This window comes from Talpa occidentalis, unplaced genomic scaffold (genome assembly GCF_014898055.3).
Source record: "Talpa occidentalis isolate TD23 unplaced genomic scaffold, MPIMG_talOcc4v2.1, whole genome shotgun sequence".
NCBI lineage: Eukaryota > Metazoa > Chordata > Mammalia > Eulipotyphla > Talpidae > Talpa > Talpa occidentalis.
Genome location: NW_026555331.1, coordinates 132,396,197 through 132,410,381, shown reverse-complemented (window position 1 = coordinate 132,410,381; position 14,185 = coordinate 132,396,197). Strand labels below are relative to the sequence as shown.

At 41.4% G+C, this 14,185-nt stretch overlaps 1 protein-coding gene across 2 annotated transcripts in view; it reads left to right on the top strand.

Annotated features, from left to right (window-relative positions):
- Positions 1–346: 346 nt before the first annotated feature.
- Positions 347–14,185, top strand: part of TSPAN12 (tetraspanin 12) — a 63,855-nt gene continuing 50,016 nt past the window's right edge. Inside the window, exons 1-2 of one of the 2 annotated variants that reach the window (XM_037512223.2) lie at positions 347–631; positions 1,578–1,713. In XM_037512223.2, coding sequence (XP_037368120.1) covers positions 1,648–1,713 — 66 coding nt within the window. In that variant the 5' untranslated portion in view covers positions 347–631; positions 1,578–1,647. Of the gene's footprint in view, positions 632–1,126; positions 1,182–1,577; positions 1,714–14,185 lie in introns of those variants that run through there. The other variant, XM_037512230.2, reaches the window with a different exon arrangement.

Sequence of the window (14,185 nt, the reverse complement as noted above, 5' to 3'; positions counted from 1 at the left end):
CCAGAAGGTTGTGAAAACTAGTCTCTCGTTGCAGGAATTGGGTTGGGCCACCCCTTCACCCCCCCTTCTCAAACGCAAATATTTTCATATAATAAAAGTCTGTTTCCTCTTGGTTATAACGCAGCCTCTGCTCCTCCAACACCGCCGTTTTAAAGGGGGCTTCTGCGCGGACTTGCAAACTCTCCAGGTTTCATCTCTTTCAGGACCGTGCGCTTAGAGGCGCGGGGTCCCCCGGGGGCGCTCCCGCCGGGTGAGGGGACAAGAAACACCCACGAAGGCTCCAGCCCCCGCAGCCCGCGGCGCGAGCATGCGCCGAGAGCTGGAGCAGCTGGCCCTGGCTGCCGCCGCTGCCTCGTCCGGACTTGGCGAGGACTTGGGAGGGACAGCGGCGCTGGGAGGTGGCTTAGCGGAGACTTTCCAGCAACTGCTGCCCAGGACTCTTTTTTTTTTTTTCCTTTTTCCCAGGAGGCGGCGACGGCGGCTGGGGGAGAGGAAGAGAAGGAAGCGCTTGCAGTTCGAGCCCATGCAGCCCTGGGGCTCCCCGGGAGGAGCGCCCCTGCCCCGCTGAGCCCCCGCGGCGCGTCTCGGACCGTGCCCGGGCGGGAGCGGGGCCGGGAGCCTGGCGCCGACGGTGAGTGGCCGCGCGACTCTCGTCTTCCTGCTCCCGTCCCGCCTGCCCTCCGCGGGGTGTGCTAAACTACTTAGGGGCTGGCTCCAGGGCTCCCCGCGCCCGCGCTTCCCCCACGCGCCCTGCCGGGGGCGCGCGGACTTGGTGGCCGGGGTTGGGGGCCGCGCTCGGCTTTGTGCTCCGCGGGCGGGTCCGAGCGCGGGGTCGCGGCCGGGGCCGGGGGAGGGGACCGGGAAGGGCTAAGCCCGGCGTCTGCACAGCTGCACCGGCCCGGATTCCCCTGCTCCCTCCCCGCCCCCCGACCCCCGCCCCTGGCTAATCCATCACCGCGGGGTCGAAACATCATTTCTCACGTTCTCCCAAGGAAACCCTAGTTGTCGGGCGGAACCTCAGCTCAGCGCTGCGCCCCCTCCAGCGCCCCGCGGGCACCCAGGAGCTGCGGGTCGGGTCGGGGCGCGAGCGCGTGTGCGCGCACACACTTGGAGGTCCCTGGATCTGTCCTGGGACACGCGCACCCTCGGACCCTCAGGCCGGGCTGCGATGGCTCCGCGGGGTAGTGTGGCTTCTAACTTTCGGGACTGCTGGGAGCAGAGCTGTCCCCGAGGAGGGTGGTGCACTGGGGGAGGTTGCAGAGGGCGCATCAGAATGCAGAGGACCCCGCCGCGTGTCCCCTGAGAAGGGGCGTTTACCGTGAGCCAGCATTCGTGCGGGAGTCAGTCTTTTACCTACAGGTGTTATCTGAAGCCGATTTGGAACTTTTGAGAGTTTAGGTTACTGTTAAAACTTTTAACAAATGATTTCGGGGAAGCAGCGTCTCGTGTGTCCTGGCTTCGGAGCAGACCCTGGACCTAGCTGCAGGCGGGCGGGCGGAGGAGGGATGGGGGCCTGGGGGGCTGGGGGTGGGGAAAGCGATGGTGAAAAGTCCCCTGTCCTTCCCTGCCCCCTGCAGATCGCTGCCGCTTTGCTCTTGGGGGTAGGATGTGGTGAAAGGATGGGGCTTCTCCCTCCCCACGCTCACAATGGCCAGAGAAGATTCCGTGAAGTGCCTGCGCTGCCTGCTGTACGCGCTGAATCTGCTCTTTTGGGTAAGTCAGACAGTCCTGCTGCACCAACAGGTGGGGATGGCTGGGCCGCCGCGTCACGCGCCCCAGGGCAGGGCTAAGCATTCATTAATTGCGTCCGATCACACCCTTTATTTTTCAGAGAAGTAGATTTTTTTCCTTAAAATGCCTTTGATCTAGCTCTCAAGTTCCATTTCTAATCAGAAAATAGAAATCCACCCCAGAACACTAGTGGCAGTAAAATTAGACTTGAAGTTAATCTGGGGGTATAAATAAGTGCACGTGCTTGGAGATAAGAAAATTATGACCCACTACCGAGGGAACGTCTCCTCTTCAGGAATTTCAGATAGCTGTGCAAGCCATAGATTGTTTCCTTACGTCATCCTAGCCTAGAAAATCTGGTTGGAGCAAGCAAGCTTACTGTTTTTGTAGGAATTCATACCCAGGATATCCTATCAAAAGACTGGATACATTTTTTTTCCAGGAGATTCCATGCAGTCGGAAAAGGTGGTTTTCATGTAACTGTTTCTAAATTGGCGAAGTTTTAAGGAATTTTGTACGTGCTTTTGGAAAATCCCATAGTCATTTGAGGAAATAAAACACATAAAATTTAACAAGCTCTTGGAAATCTTCATGCCCTATGAGCTGCTGACCTGTTATGCTTTGCACCTAGGCATACATTTTTTATTGTTATTAATAATCAGTTTATTATTTAATAAAACTTATGAAGAAAACGTGGAAATTAAAGTTGAATGCTATTTCAGGAAGTTGTCATGCTTAAGCAGAGTTGGGGGTGCTAATTTTGTGTTTTACTACATTTTATATTCAAAATCTTCTGCTAAAAATGTTAATGCATAATTTTATTTGTCCGACTGACTGTATTGACCAGCCTTCCCCACAGGGCTGTGTTTTCGAAGGGATTATATTTTGAATGACTCTATTTTAAGGTGATCAATTAAGACTTTAATAAGTAATCTGAAAGATATTTAAACTGGCAACATATTTTCACTCAGCAATAAATTCATCCACTTGGAAATGCAGTATCTATGATTGATCTTTTTCTAAAAGATCTTTGATTGATCTTTCTTTGATTCTAAAAAGGTACATTTTATGTGGATCATTAAATTACTTGCTAGTTTAAGGTATTAAGATTTCTAACTTTGTTTCTTCAAAATGAGTAATTATTATCGCTCCTGCTCACTAATTTAGCACTTTTCTATTTTATGCTCTTTAATTATAGAAGCATCGCATTTTTATAACCCAAAGAGGGTTTAGGGTGAACTGGTTGAACACCCTTTGGTTGTACATGAGAAAACTCAGTCAGTCAGTGACTTGCTGAATGTCTGAGAGCCCTGATGGTGATGGCCCAGGGGCAGAACTCACCCTCAGATAATGCCCTTATATGGACATTTACTGACTTTTTAACCTTGGAATTACTTAAATTTTTTTTGGGGGGGTTGTTCAACATATGGTATTTCTTTGGAAAATTTCTTAATAATCTATATTATGGGGGGGGAGATCTCAAGTCATTTAACAAACATACTGTTCTTCTGAGTAGTGAAATTTGCTTTAAAGCAACTATTCTTTAAACTCCTCCAGTGTAGTGTCTTCAAAGAATTTAAAATGTTCTTTTTGTTGCTAACCTGCACTTTAACTTTCTCATTTTTTTGGTACACATGTTCTAATTTACTGTGACAGTTTTCACCTTTCTCCAGCCTTCCTCTTTCCCCAGTGTCATCTCCCCTCCCAAAAGATAATCCATGTTAACTGCCCAGTACGTATCCCTGTTTTTCTTTACTCCAAAGATGTATGTTCTTATGCCTGTCTACATGCACCCATGTTCATGTTCATTCATATATATATTCCCCATATTTTTTGCTACTTTTTTTTTTTTTTTACTTTTGGGTTAAAGATGCAGAAGTGGGACTGCTGAATTTAAAGATATGTACTGACTTCGTTGACAAAATAGTTAATGTTTATATAGTTCTTCATAAGTTTGTCAAGTACATTAGTTCTTCAGGCTCCTCGCCTATAAAATAGCAAATGAAAGTTCCTATTTTTAAGAGTTTTATGAGGACTAGTGTTAACATATATATATATAAAAAACACTTAGAACAAAGGCAAGTGTTATCTACAAAGTAATAGTTGAACTATTACTAGTAGTAATTATAGTAGTAATAATACTTGCAGTTGTTACTATTACAATAGTGATGCTAAAGTATTGATAGATTACATGAATGTGAAATGCTGAGTCAAAGGAGTCCTTTGTAATAGTAATAATAGGAATTGTTATTGTTACGATTAAAGCCACTACTACCACTGCCCTTGCTACTTCTCTTTGAGTCAGTAATCCTGTCCTGAGAATGTATCCCCTAGAAAGAATAGCACCAATATTACCCATTAAATGATCATAAGGTATTTGCTGCTATCTTGTTGGTATTATAGCACTTTTCAATTTTTCCCAATTTGAAAAGGTGTGAATTGATATCTCAGTATTATTCTATTTCTTTTCCATGCCTACTATCACTCAGCATAATATTCTTCTGTATTTACATATTCTCATTTGTCTCATTTCATACTTCACTTTTGTTAAATAGTTCATATTTATAATTTAGGTTTGCCTTATTGTCTGTCTGTTGATAGTATTTGTTATGAAATAACTCTGCAGTTAAACATGTTTTTATGTGTTGTTCTTCAAAAAATTTTTCTGTAGAATTTTATACATTCTTTCATAGTCTCCTATTCTAACACTTGTCTTTCTTTTGTTTGTGGTTTCTTTTTCCATATGGACTTTATGGCAATTTTATACAACCAAAAAATATCTGTCATGACTTTTGTTGAGATTGGATGAAATATCTTTGGGAAAACTGGCATTGTTCTTTCTGAGTTGAGGAAATGTTTGCAGGTCCTGGACCTCCTTACTGCATGAGAAACAATTTTCAGCCATGTGCTAGACCCTTTCCTGGATATCAGGAAAACAGATTTTCTCGTATGTGTTTGTGTGGTGTGTGTGTGTGTATTTGGTACAAAGAAGTTACTCAGAATTCAGTAACTTGTTACCAAGGAGCAGAACAGGAATTGAAAGTTCATTTTTTTCCCTCCAAGTGCACTAGAAATTGTATTACTAGAAATAGTGATAAGATTATTTGCAGCAAAGAAGTAAACATCCTCAGTAGAAAGGGATTAGCTGTCCACCTGCTGATTCCAGTGACTCTGGAGCAGGGCTTCTCAGCCTCAGTGTGCATGAGAATCACCGGGGCACCTTGTTCAAATAGAAATTCTGATTCAGTGTGTTTGAGGTTTGGCCAGATAGTGTGCATTTTTACAAAGTTCCTCTTACTGAGAAAACATTGTTTGCAGCACTGCTTATGATTTAGATGTATAGGTGCACACCTATTAAGATTTATATTACCAGGCCTCCCCAGTGGCGCAGTGGTTGAGCGCTGGGTTGCGAAGCTGCCCGCAGCCTCTGCAGCGCCTGTTTGATCCCCAGCCGCCCGGTGAGGGTCCCACATGGCACACAGACCTCTCCTGCTGCCCATTGCTCCCCTCAACAGTATACTTCGTCAGTCTGCCTGCTCTGCTCCCCGCTCTGACTCTAGTGAATTCTCTCACCCTCCTGTGCTTCTGACTGTAGCCAGTGCTTGTATAAATAAATAAAGGAATTAAAAAAAATTTATATTACCACTCCCTCTCCACAACCAAAGTACACAGTCCTCCGCCATAGTCTACTGGGTCCCTGCCCCCTTTTTGCCTTCTTCCCCTTCCCCCACCTTCTGGTAACTTTAATTCTGCAGTCAGAGTCCTAGGGTTTATTTTGATTTACTTTGGTATAGTATGTATTATATATTTATGATATTTCTAAATATTTTAATATTTTAAACCTAACAAAGGAGGTGAATCCCATTTCTTTTTTTTAAAGTTTATTTTTTTAATTTTATTTTTTTAATTTATTTATACAAGCACTGGGTACAGTCAGAAGCGCGGGAGGGTGAGAGAATTCACCAGCGCCAACGCGGGGAGCAGAACAGGCAGACTGACGAAACACACTGCTGAGGGGAGCAGCGGGCGGCAGGAGGGGTCTGCGTGCCATGTGGGACCCTCGCCCGGTGGCTGGGGATCAAACCGGTGCTGCAGAGGCTGCGGGCAGCTTTTCAGGCCAGTGCTCAACCGCTGCGCCACCAGGGAGGCCCTGAACCCCATTTCTTAAACCAGACTTCATACCCTCAGTATGGAGAAGGGACATTGTTCTCTCTACTTTTGCAAGGTTGAGAAACTCATCCAAACTCTGTACGAGATCAAGAGCTGTGTCCTTTCCCTCTTCACCTGACTTTTTCTCTCTTCTTCTCTATACCTGTCCCCTCTCCCTTTCTCAAGGATCTTAGGGGGGGAAATCATTCTTCATGGGGAAAACACTGAGGACCTAGGCAACTTTGTTTGGCTGTCTGTGCTGGGAGTTGAAAATCAAACTGAATGAAAAATGTTTTTGACTGCTTATTATTTTTCAAGTGTGAGGCAACAATCCACAGCACCTTCAAGGTCACAAATGCACTGCATTCTTTGTATTGCTGTGGACCCGGTCACCATGGTCTGCCAAGTGTTGAGTGGCACTGCCCACTGTGAGAAAGAATAACCCTGGTACCACTGCCCTGGGGTTGGCAGACATCCGGGGCCTTCTATGTGTGCTGTGAGGGTGGTGGTTTATAATGAATAAGAGTGCATGGGACTCAGTGCCCCAGAGTAATTGCCCCAAGAACTCTTTTGAGACCAAGATTCATCTTCTGGCTATGATGGAGCAAAGAAATGGGTTGTTTTGAATTCATGTTCATATTTATCATGCTTTTACTATGAATTGACACATTATTTAAATAAAAGCAAGTTTTCCTCCATTTTAAAGACAACTTCTGTGACTTTATGATACAAGTGTTTGCCTTCCTTAGATGTGACTTTCTGCTATAAGAAATATGGATATATATGGTTCTCTTTGGCAATTCCTGATATTAATGAACACTTAGAATTTATCAAAGATGTCTGTTATTTTCTAAAAGTCAAACATCTGTGGTTTATAACTCCCATTTTTCACCATCAGATATTGTCATTGTGTCCATTTACCATTACTAAAGATAGTAGCAATAGAGTAAAACCACCCTGATTAAATATGAAGAGAAACTGATAAAAGAAAGCCTAAATAAAAGTGGGCCAGAAATCTAGTTCACACTGTTGGGATCTATGCAATGTAGTGAGACAACAGAGGTTATAAGTTCTGTTTCTTTTTCTCTGGCCATCTCTAGTGAATCTAAGTGTTTGAGCATGCAGATTCTAAAGAGATTCTTGGTAGATTCAAAAGTAGATATTTGCATTCACACAGCATCTATATAGTAGCATTAAAAACACAACTTTTAAATTTGAGACTCCTGAAATTTATACTATGAAAGACATTCAGTTTTTTCTTTAACTTTCTTTGCCCCACTGAACAAAGATGGGCCACTGTATGCTTCTTAAGGAATGCCTTTAGGAAAAAAAGAAGTTCTTTGGAGCACAACTGATGCAGACCAGGCCTGGGAATTCGCTTTCATATGTGCCCACTCAGAATATCACCAGAGGGTGTGGAATAATGGAATGGACTGCCCAGAGACTGTTAGGATGAGGCAGTTACCCTTCTTTTACCTTCCATGTCTATATTGTGTCCAGGTAACTTATCAGGGAAGTGGGACAATTTTGAGAGTAAGATGAAAGGGGTATCTCTACAAATAATTACACCAGGACAGCAGAGGCTAAATGCAGAACTCTCCTGGCCAGAAGAGTCTCCATCTCTCCAGGGCACCTTGATGAGCATAAAGACTAGTGGGAAGTCCTCCAGGGTGGTATTGACTGATTAGCTCTAATTAATGGATGTTCATGCTTAAGTGATACCCATAGGTAATCTCCAGCAGTCACTTCTGCCTTCATGTTTTCACAGCATCAGTAAATATTGTTATCTATTTGCTCTCTTTCTATTGCTCATCCCCTGATAAAAGACATAAACGGGCTAAAAGGCAGCAGGGGATGAAACGTGGCATGAAACAGACATGTTACTGGGAAGGTCTTGTGCTGGATTGCCAACCTGCAGAGAATATCAGAATTGATTTACTTTTACATTTCGCTAAATAACTATTTGCACCCTGTTTTTTTTTTTTTAAAGCAGAGAATTGTAAAAGCAACTAGTCCAGCTTTTTTATTTTCAAGATGAGCAAACAGAGGTTCTGAAAGTTTAAATTACTTGTCCAAGTTTTCTTTAGAGGCAGAACAGTAATTAAATTTTGGATCTCTCTTCTGCATTTTGCTTTTTACTAACAGATTGGACATAAAAAGGAGAGTTCTGGGACATGGTTTTAGACATCTGTCAGCCTTGTACAGAAACAATTTTTTTCACTGTCATCTTATATGAGACTATATATCATATATGGCAGACAGTTGAAGGATATGAATGTCTGGTGTTTGACTATGACCTCACTTTTTGGTGGAAACTGTAGTTATACATTTCATAATAAATTTAGGGAATGTGTATACACATAAAATTCTGATTTAGAAAAGCACTTGATGCCATACTATTTCAAGAAAAAATAGAATATGCCTCCAATACAACAAATGTAATATTTATAAATATTTGTTAAGAGCTAGAATTTTCTGAATATTTGGCAAGATAGAATGAAGCAAATACCTTGCTAAGTACTTTATTAAATGTATTTCTATAAAATGCTTGTTATTTTCTAAATATTTCTTTGTGCTAAATATGATATCTTGCAATACTAGAAAAAAATATAAGGAACTGTAAATATAATTACATATGAAATTACTGTTTTGACTGTATTATTTTGAGTAAAGTTAAAGAATATAATTTCAGTTTGGAAAATTAGGAGAAATCATGTTATTCAAAAGGATTCCTGAATTGCTTGCATAATTTGTCCTTTTAGATTTAATAACATCAGAATTAGTTATTGAGATGAGTTCATCTCATTTAACTTAGTTCCTTACTGTAGTATACATTATATTTGTTATTACTATTATTATTTCCTCAACCCCAGTGAGTAAAACCACTGTTGGAAATAAAACTGTTTTCAGACATTTAATGTGTCTGGAATTAATATCATAATAAAAAGTAGTTCATTTGAAAAGTAGCATTTTTACTGTAAGATTAGGCTTTGTGTTAACCTTATTTATTTTGACTAGGGTTCTGTGCACAGCTACAATGCTTGGGTAACTGGAAAAAAACAGTAGGGCCAAGTAGAATGTGAAGTTTGTAGTTTAAAGGACTTTTGAGAATACATAGGCCAGCTTCTAACTTGGTACATAAATCTTTGATCTTATAATTCAGCAAGCAAATTTCCAGTGATAAAAAGCTTAGTTCTTGTTAAAGCACTTAATAATTTTGCTCAAGGTTTCTACTGGTTTATCTATCAACTTGAAATCATCTCCCTTTAATTATTTTCTCAGCCATTCTTCTAATATAAATTAGGCCTCCCCACTGGGTTGTGTACTCTGCTATGTGATGGGGCTGTACCTATGATCTGAGCCCTCTAGTGGAGTGAGATGGCTGGACAAAAATAGGAATTTAAATAGGTCTGTACAATAAAATCGAGGAAGTTGGGAGAAAATCTTTACACTCCAGCTGATATTTGAGCTGGTTTTAAAGGATAGGGTTGCTGGGCTCATGAGGAGAGAAAGACAGGAGCAGGATAGCACTCCAGGCAGGGGCAACTGCAGGAGCAAAGGCACCAAGCTTTGGGAGATCTGAACGGTGGCTTTTGCAGAAGCATAAGCAGGATTTTTGTCCTATGCATGGAGAATGTGTGTGGGAAGGACCTGGCAGGAAACAGGTTGAAGAAATAGGTTAAAGGATGACTGAGGAAGGCCTTCTGTGCCCTGCTAAAGAGTTTAAACTTTATTCTCTAGGGTGACTTGGGGAGAGGGGGAGTAGAAGTGAGAGTTGGGGAGGAGCCATAAGGGACAGCTGCTAGAACTTTATAAGCAGAGGAGCTTTACATTTTATAAAGCTAACTGAGGGGTGAGTTTGAGGTGGAATCTGTGAGCTGGAAAGTTCTAGTATAAGGTGTTTGTACTTGGCTAGCAAGACATTGAGGGCCTGAACTAGCCAGAAGTGGCAGAAAGAGGGAGAAATTCACCAAAGGTGTTGCAGAAACAATCTGTAGCACTTGAAACTAATTAGATGTAGGATGGAGGAAGAGGGAGAGGTTCAGACAGCCTGCCAAACTGTCAGTTTATATGATTGAAGCACTGGTGATGGCCTTTATTGTGATGGAAACACAGTGGGAGGGATACACAAGCTTCAAGAGAAATGGGATGAATGGTTCAGCTTTAGAGATGTCAACATTGAGAATGGCCATGGTAGTCCATTTGGTAGCTGTATGACAGAGCTCCCCTGACATCCATTTGTTAGACCTTCAAATACCTAAAGTTTCTACTTCTGACTTGATTTAATGTTTCTCTAGTTTCAAACTGAGAAAAATGAAGAGATAGCATTGTGGTAAAAGTGACTTGAGGTGATAATGTGATAATCTTACTGTTTTTTTCCATCAAATATTCCATAAAGTAGGTACTTATTATCATAACATTTTATATGTGAGGAAATGGAGTCTTAGGAAAGATTAAATAAATACCCAAAGTCATATAGCACAAAACGAACAGAGCTAGAATTCAACCATGGCTTTTTGATTCAGTGGATGCCCATGGTCAAGACCATATGCCTTAAAATGACCTCTAGGAGTCCTTGTGATCTGGCTTCTGTCTGGCTTTCCATGCTCACCATGTGACAATTTCCCTTCTTTCAACTTAGTGGTGTAGCCTTCCTCTCCTGGATCTTTGCTGTTCCAAAAAAATATTCCAGTTAGATAGAACTTGATATTATCCTTCTGATATCCGTTCTCTTAGAGAAGTCCCTGTGGCTCCATGGAATAAGTTAGTCAGCCGGAAAGATGCTCTTGTATCAACTTGTGTTATTCTTCCCTGTAGTTGTTACAATTTTCAATTGATTAATGTGTATCCCTTTGACTTAATTTTACCACAGAACAGAGATGGCACCTGGTATTGCCCATCAGTGTGTCTCCAGCATATCACACAGTTCCTAGCAAAGAGCAGCGGATGAACATATGCTGTTTAAAGGGAAAAGTGACTCCCAAACCCAAACTGTCCTACCTTACTAGAAATGCTCTGGCATGTGCCATCAAAAAGAAATACATGTATTTTTTGTTCTAAGTAGAAGAACTGTATATGACTACCACTGATAATACATTATACAAAATGAAGAATTCAATAATTTATTGACACTTGCCTCAGAGCTTTATTGAAAATTGACTAAACAGCCTATAAGAAATTAGAAGAGCGAGAAACCAAGGTAAGTTATGACTTAAAAGAATAATAAAGATAGGAGAGGATTATTTACAAGTTAGTTAAATAGAATCTCACATTAATAGATTTTTGGTTCCCATTAAACTTGCAGAGCATTGGAGACCCACATGTATCCATGCAGAGGGAGAACACCTCGCCTCAGATTTAATCAAGTAGTCTGCAGTCTTCTGCTAGCCCTGCATGTTTTAATAGGTTATGTTATTATTTCAGATATGGGGAGGGCAGCAGAACAGATGACTACCACTGAAAAGACAAGTTTATTGTACTCATAGATCTCAAGAGAAGGGAGAGCACGTGGGCATGTACTTTTATTGTGGTTTCCATGAGAAGGAACAGACAAGGTAGTAAACAAGTTTAGGAATGACTAGTCTGAATAATTTCAGCAAACTGTGGAGCATAGGGGCTTTTCCTAGTGGGCTGGCACCTGCTTTGGGGTGACAAGAGCAGGTGTAGAGTAACCCAGATGTTATACCTCCATAAATAATGTGGTTGGGGATGTGAGCTCCAAGTTGATTGGTTTGTATTAGAAAATGAAAAGCATGTCCCTAAGAGAAGGACTCCCTTATGGAAAGCAGGTAACCCGAGAGGCAGGAGGCCCAGGTCAGGTGACTCAGGCGTGTTATCAGTTTGTCCAGACTAAGGTGTGTCCAGCATACGTATGTAGAACAGATGTTAAAGCATTAAGTTTTTGGTAGTTAGAGACATGGTTAATACACTGTAGCTGACCTGCTAGGTAACTTTTATTAGCTTTACAATCTGTTCTTCATTCCCAACAGAAATGAGGATAACAATAACTGGCCTAATTCTCTGAGCTGGGGTCCCTGTGTTCTTAACCTTATTTAAGCCATTGATGTTTGAATTCCTGTTTATCAAAGAATAAAGTTCAGACATTCAGACTGAGCTTCACCCTACAGCCAGCTTCCTATTGTCCTCTTCTGATCCCCTCCCCCGCTGTCCATTTTACAGGAACCCTGAATGCTGTGCAGACTAGTCTTTCCCTGTCTGTGGAACTTACCATGCTCACTGCTAAACTTGGAAGGCACTTAATGAGTAAGCCTAGAATTCTAAAGCCTGTAGGTTTTGAATTTGAGCTCTGCCACTTAGAATCTGTGAGAGTATGAACAGGTTACTTCACTTTTCTGTGATTCATGCTATTTTTAACATTCTGTAACTGCCTGGTTTATAAATTAATTCTCTGTGTCCCTCAAGTGTGTGTGTGTGTCCGCGTGCATGCATGCGTGTATGCACACACACATGCGCGCTCATGAGCGAGATCTTGTCTCTTATTGCCTTTGGGTCTCTGAATCTACCACATTCAATACACAGCAGATAGCAGGTGATGAGTAAATGTTTGTAACTGAATGATGAACAAGTGTATCCTCTAGCAGATTTTCCAGGCAGGTAAGCACATTCCATTGTAAAAGAGGTCGCAGAGCACTGCATATTTTCCTTACCACAGAACCTGTTTCCAGAAAACATGTTTCATGGCTACTACTTGAATCAGTACACTCATCCCTACCTTGTACATTCTTTGTCAGAATTTATAGCTAATCTGAAACACAAGATGATAATTGATGTTCATTAAGATGGCAAAGGTTATTAAAAGTTAAATTAAGATGAATTGCACTTTAATGTGCCTAAGAAGACAAGTCTAAGGCACATTTTAGAAAAATTTTCATCAGAATGGAAAAGAACCTAAGGGTGATCTTTCAGCTTTTAGAAGTTTCCTATGAAGTTTCATTTTGAGCATATCCTACAAAGGTGCTTTTTCAAAAAAAAAAATTGAATAATGGAAAATTTTAAATGTATACCAAAATTAGAAAGTACAGCATGATTAATTCCCAATAATCCATTTCCCACTTTCAACAGTTATCAACTTCAGTTCCCATCTAACCCTCACACATCATGATTATTTAATAAATATCCAATCACCATTCCATTCCATTCATAATTCTTCCATCTCTAAAAGATCAGGACCCTTTGGAAAATAATGTTAATTATTATCACATCTAAAATAATAACTTCTTGGGCCTCCCCGGTGGCACAGCGGTTGAGCGCTGGGTTGTGAAGCTGCCTGCAGCCTCTGCAGTGCCAGTTCGATCCCCGGCTGCTCCCCGGCCACCAGAGGAGGGTCCCACATGGCGCGCAGACCTCTCCTGCCGCCCGCTGCTCCCCTCAGCAGTGTACTTCGGTCCTTCTGCCTGCTCTGCTCCCGGCTCTGGCTCTGGTGAATTCTCTCACCTTCCCGTGCTTCTGACTGTACCCAGTGCTTGTATAAATAAATAAATAAATAAATAAATAAACAAACAAATAAATAAATAAATAAATCTTTAAAAAATAAAATAACTTCTTAGTATTATCAAATATCTGGTCATATTGAAACATGTGTTTGGTTGGTTTGAATCAGAAGCTAAAACAGGTTAACATATAGCACTGGGTAACCTCTTAAATGTCCTTTAATCTTTAAGAGTTTCTCCTTTTTAAAAAATTTTCACTTATTTTTTTAATTGAAAAAGCCAGATCATTTGTCCAGTAAAATTTCTCATCTTCTCAATTTTGCTGATTGTATTCCTGTGGTGGCATGTAGTACATTTAGCACTTTTCCTTGTATTTCCTATAAGTAGAGCTGGAGGTTTGATTACATTCAGGTTTGACTTTTTGGTAAAAATACAGGGTATTTTTGTGTACCTCAAATTCCATCACATCAAGAGACATTTTGAGTCTGGTTGTCTCTTTGGTGATCCTGAGACCAATCAGTGGGATCCCATATTTTTCACCAGCCTGATGGCTCCCTTCCATCAGCCTTTCACATAATGCAGTAGTTCTCAGTCCTTGACTACACATTAGGACATCAGTGGAGCCTTTATATATTTCTGATGGCTAGACTCTACTCTCAGAGTAGATTTGGGCTCAGTAATTCTTTAAGAACTCTCAGTAATTGTAATGTACAAATGGCACTGAAAACCATTGACTTGGTTATTTTGTCAGCCATAGAGGATCTTTACCCAGAGGTGCATTATGTCAGAATGGATTGTTAAATATGAAATTCTATCATTATTCTAGAGTGATACTCTATCATGCTTTTTGTACA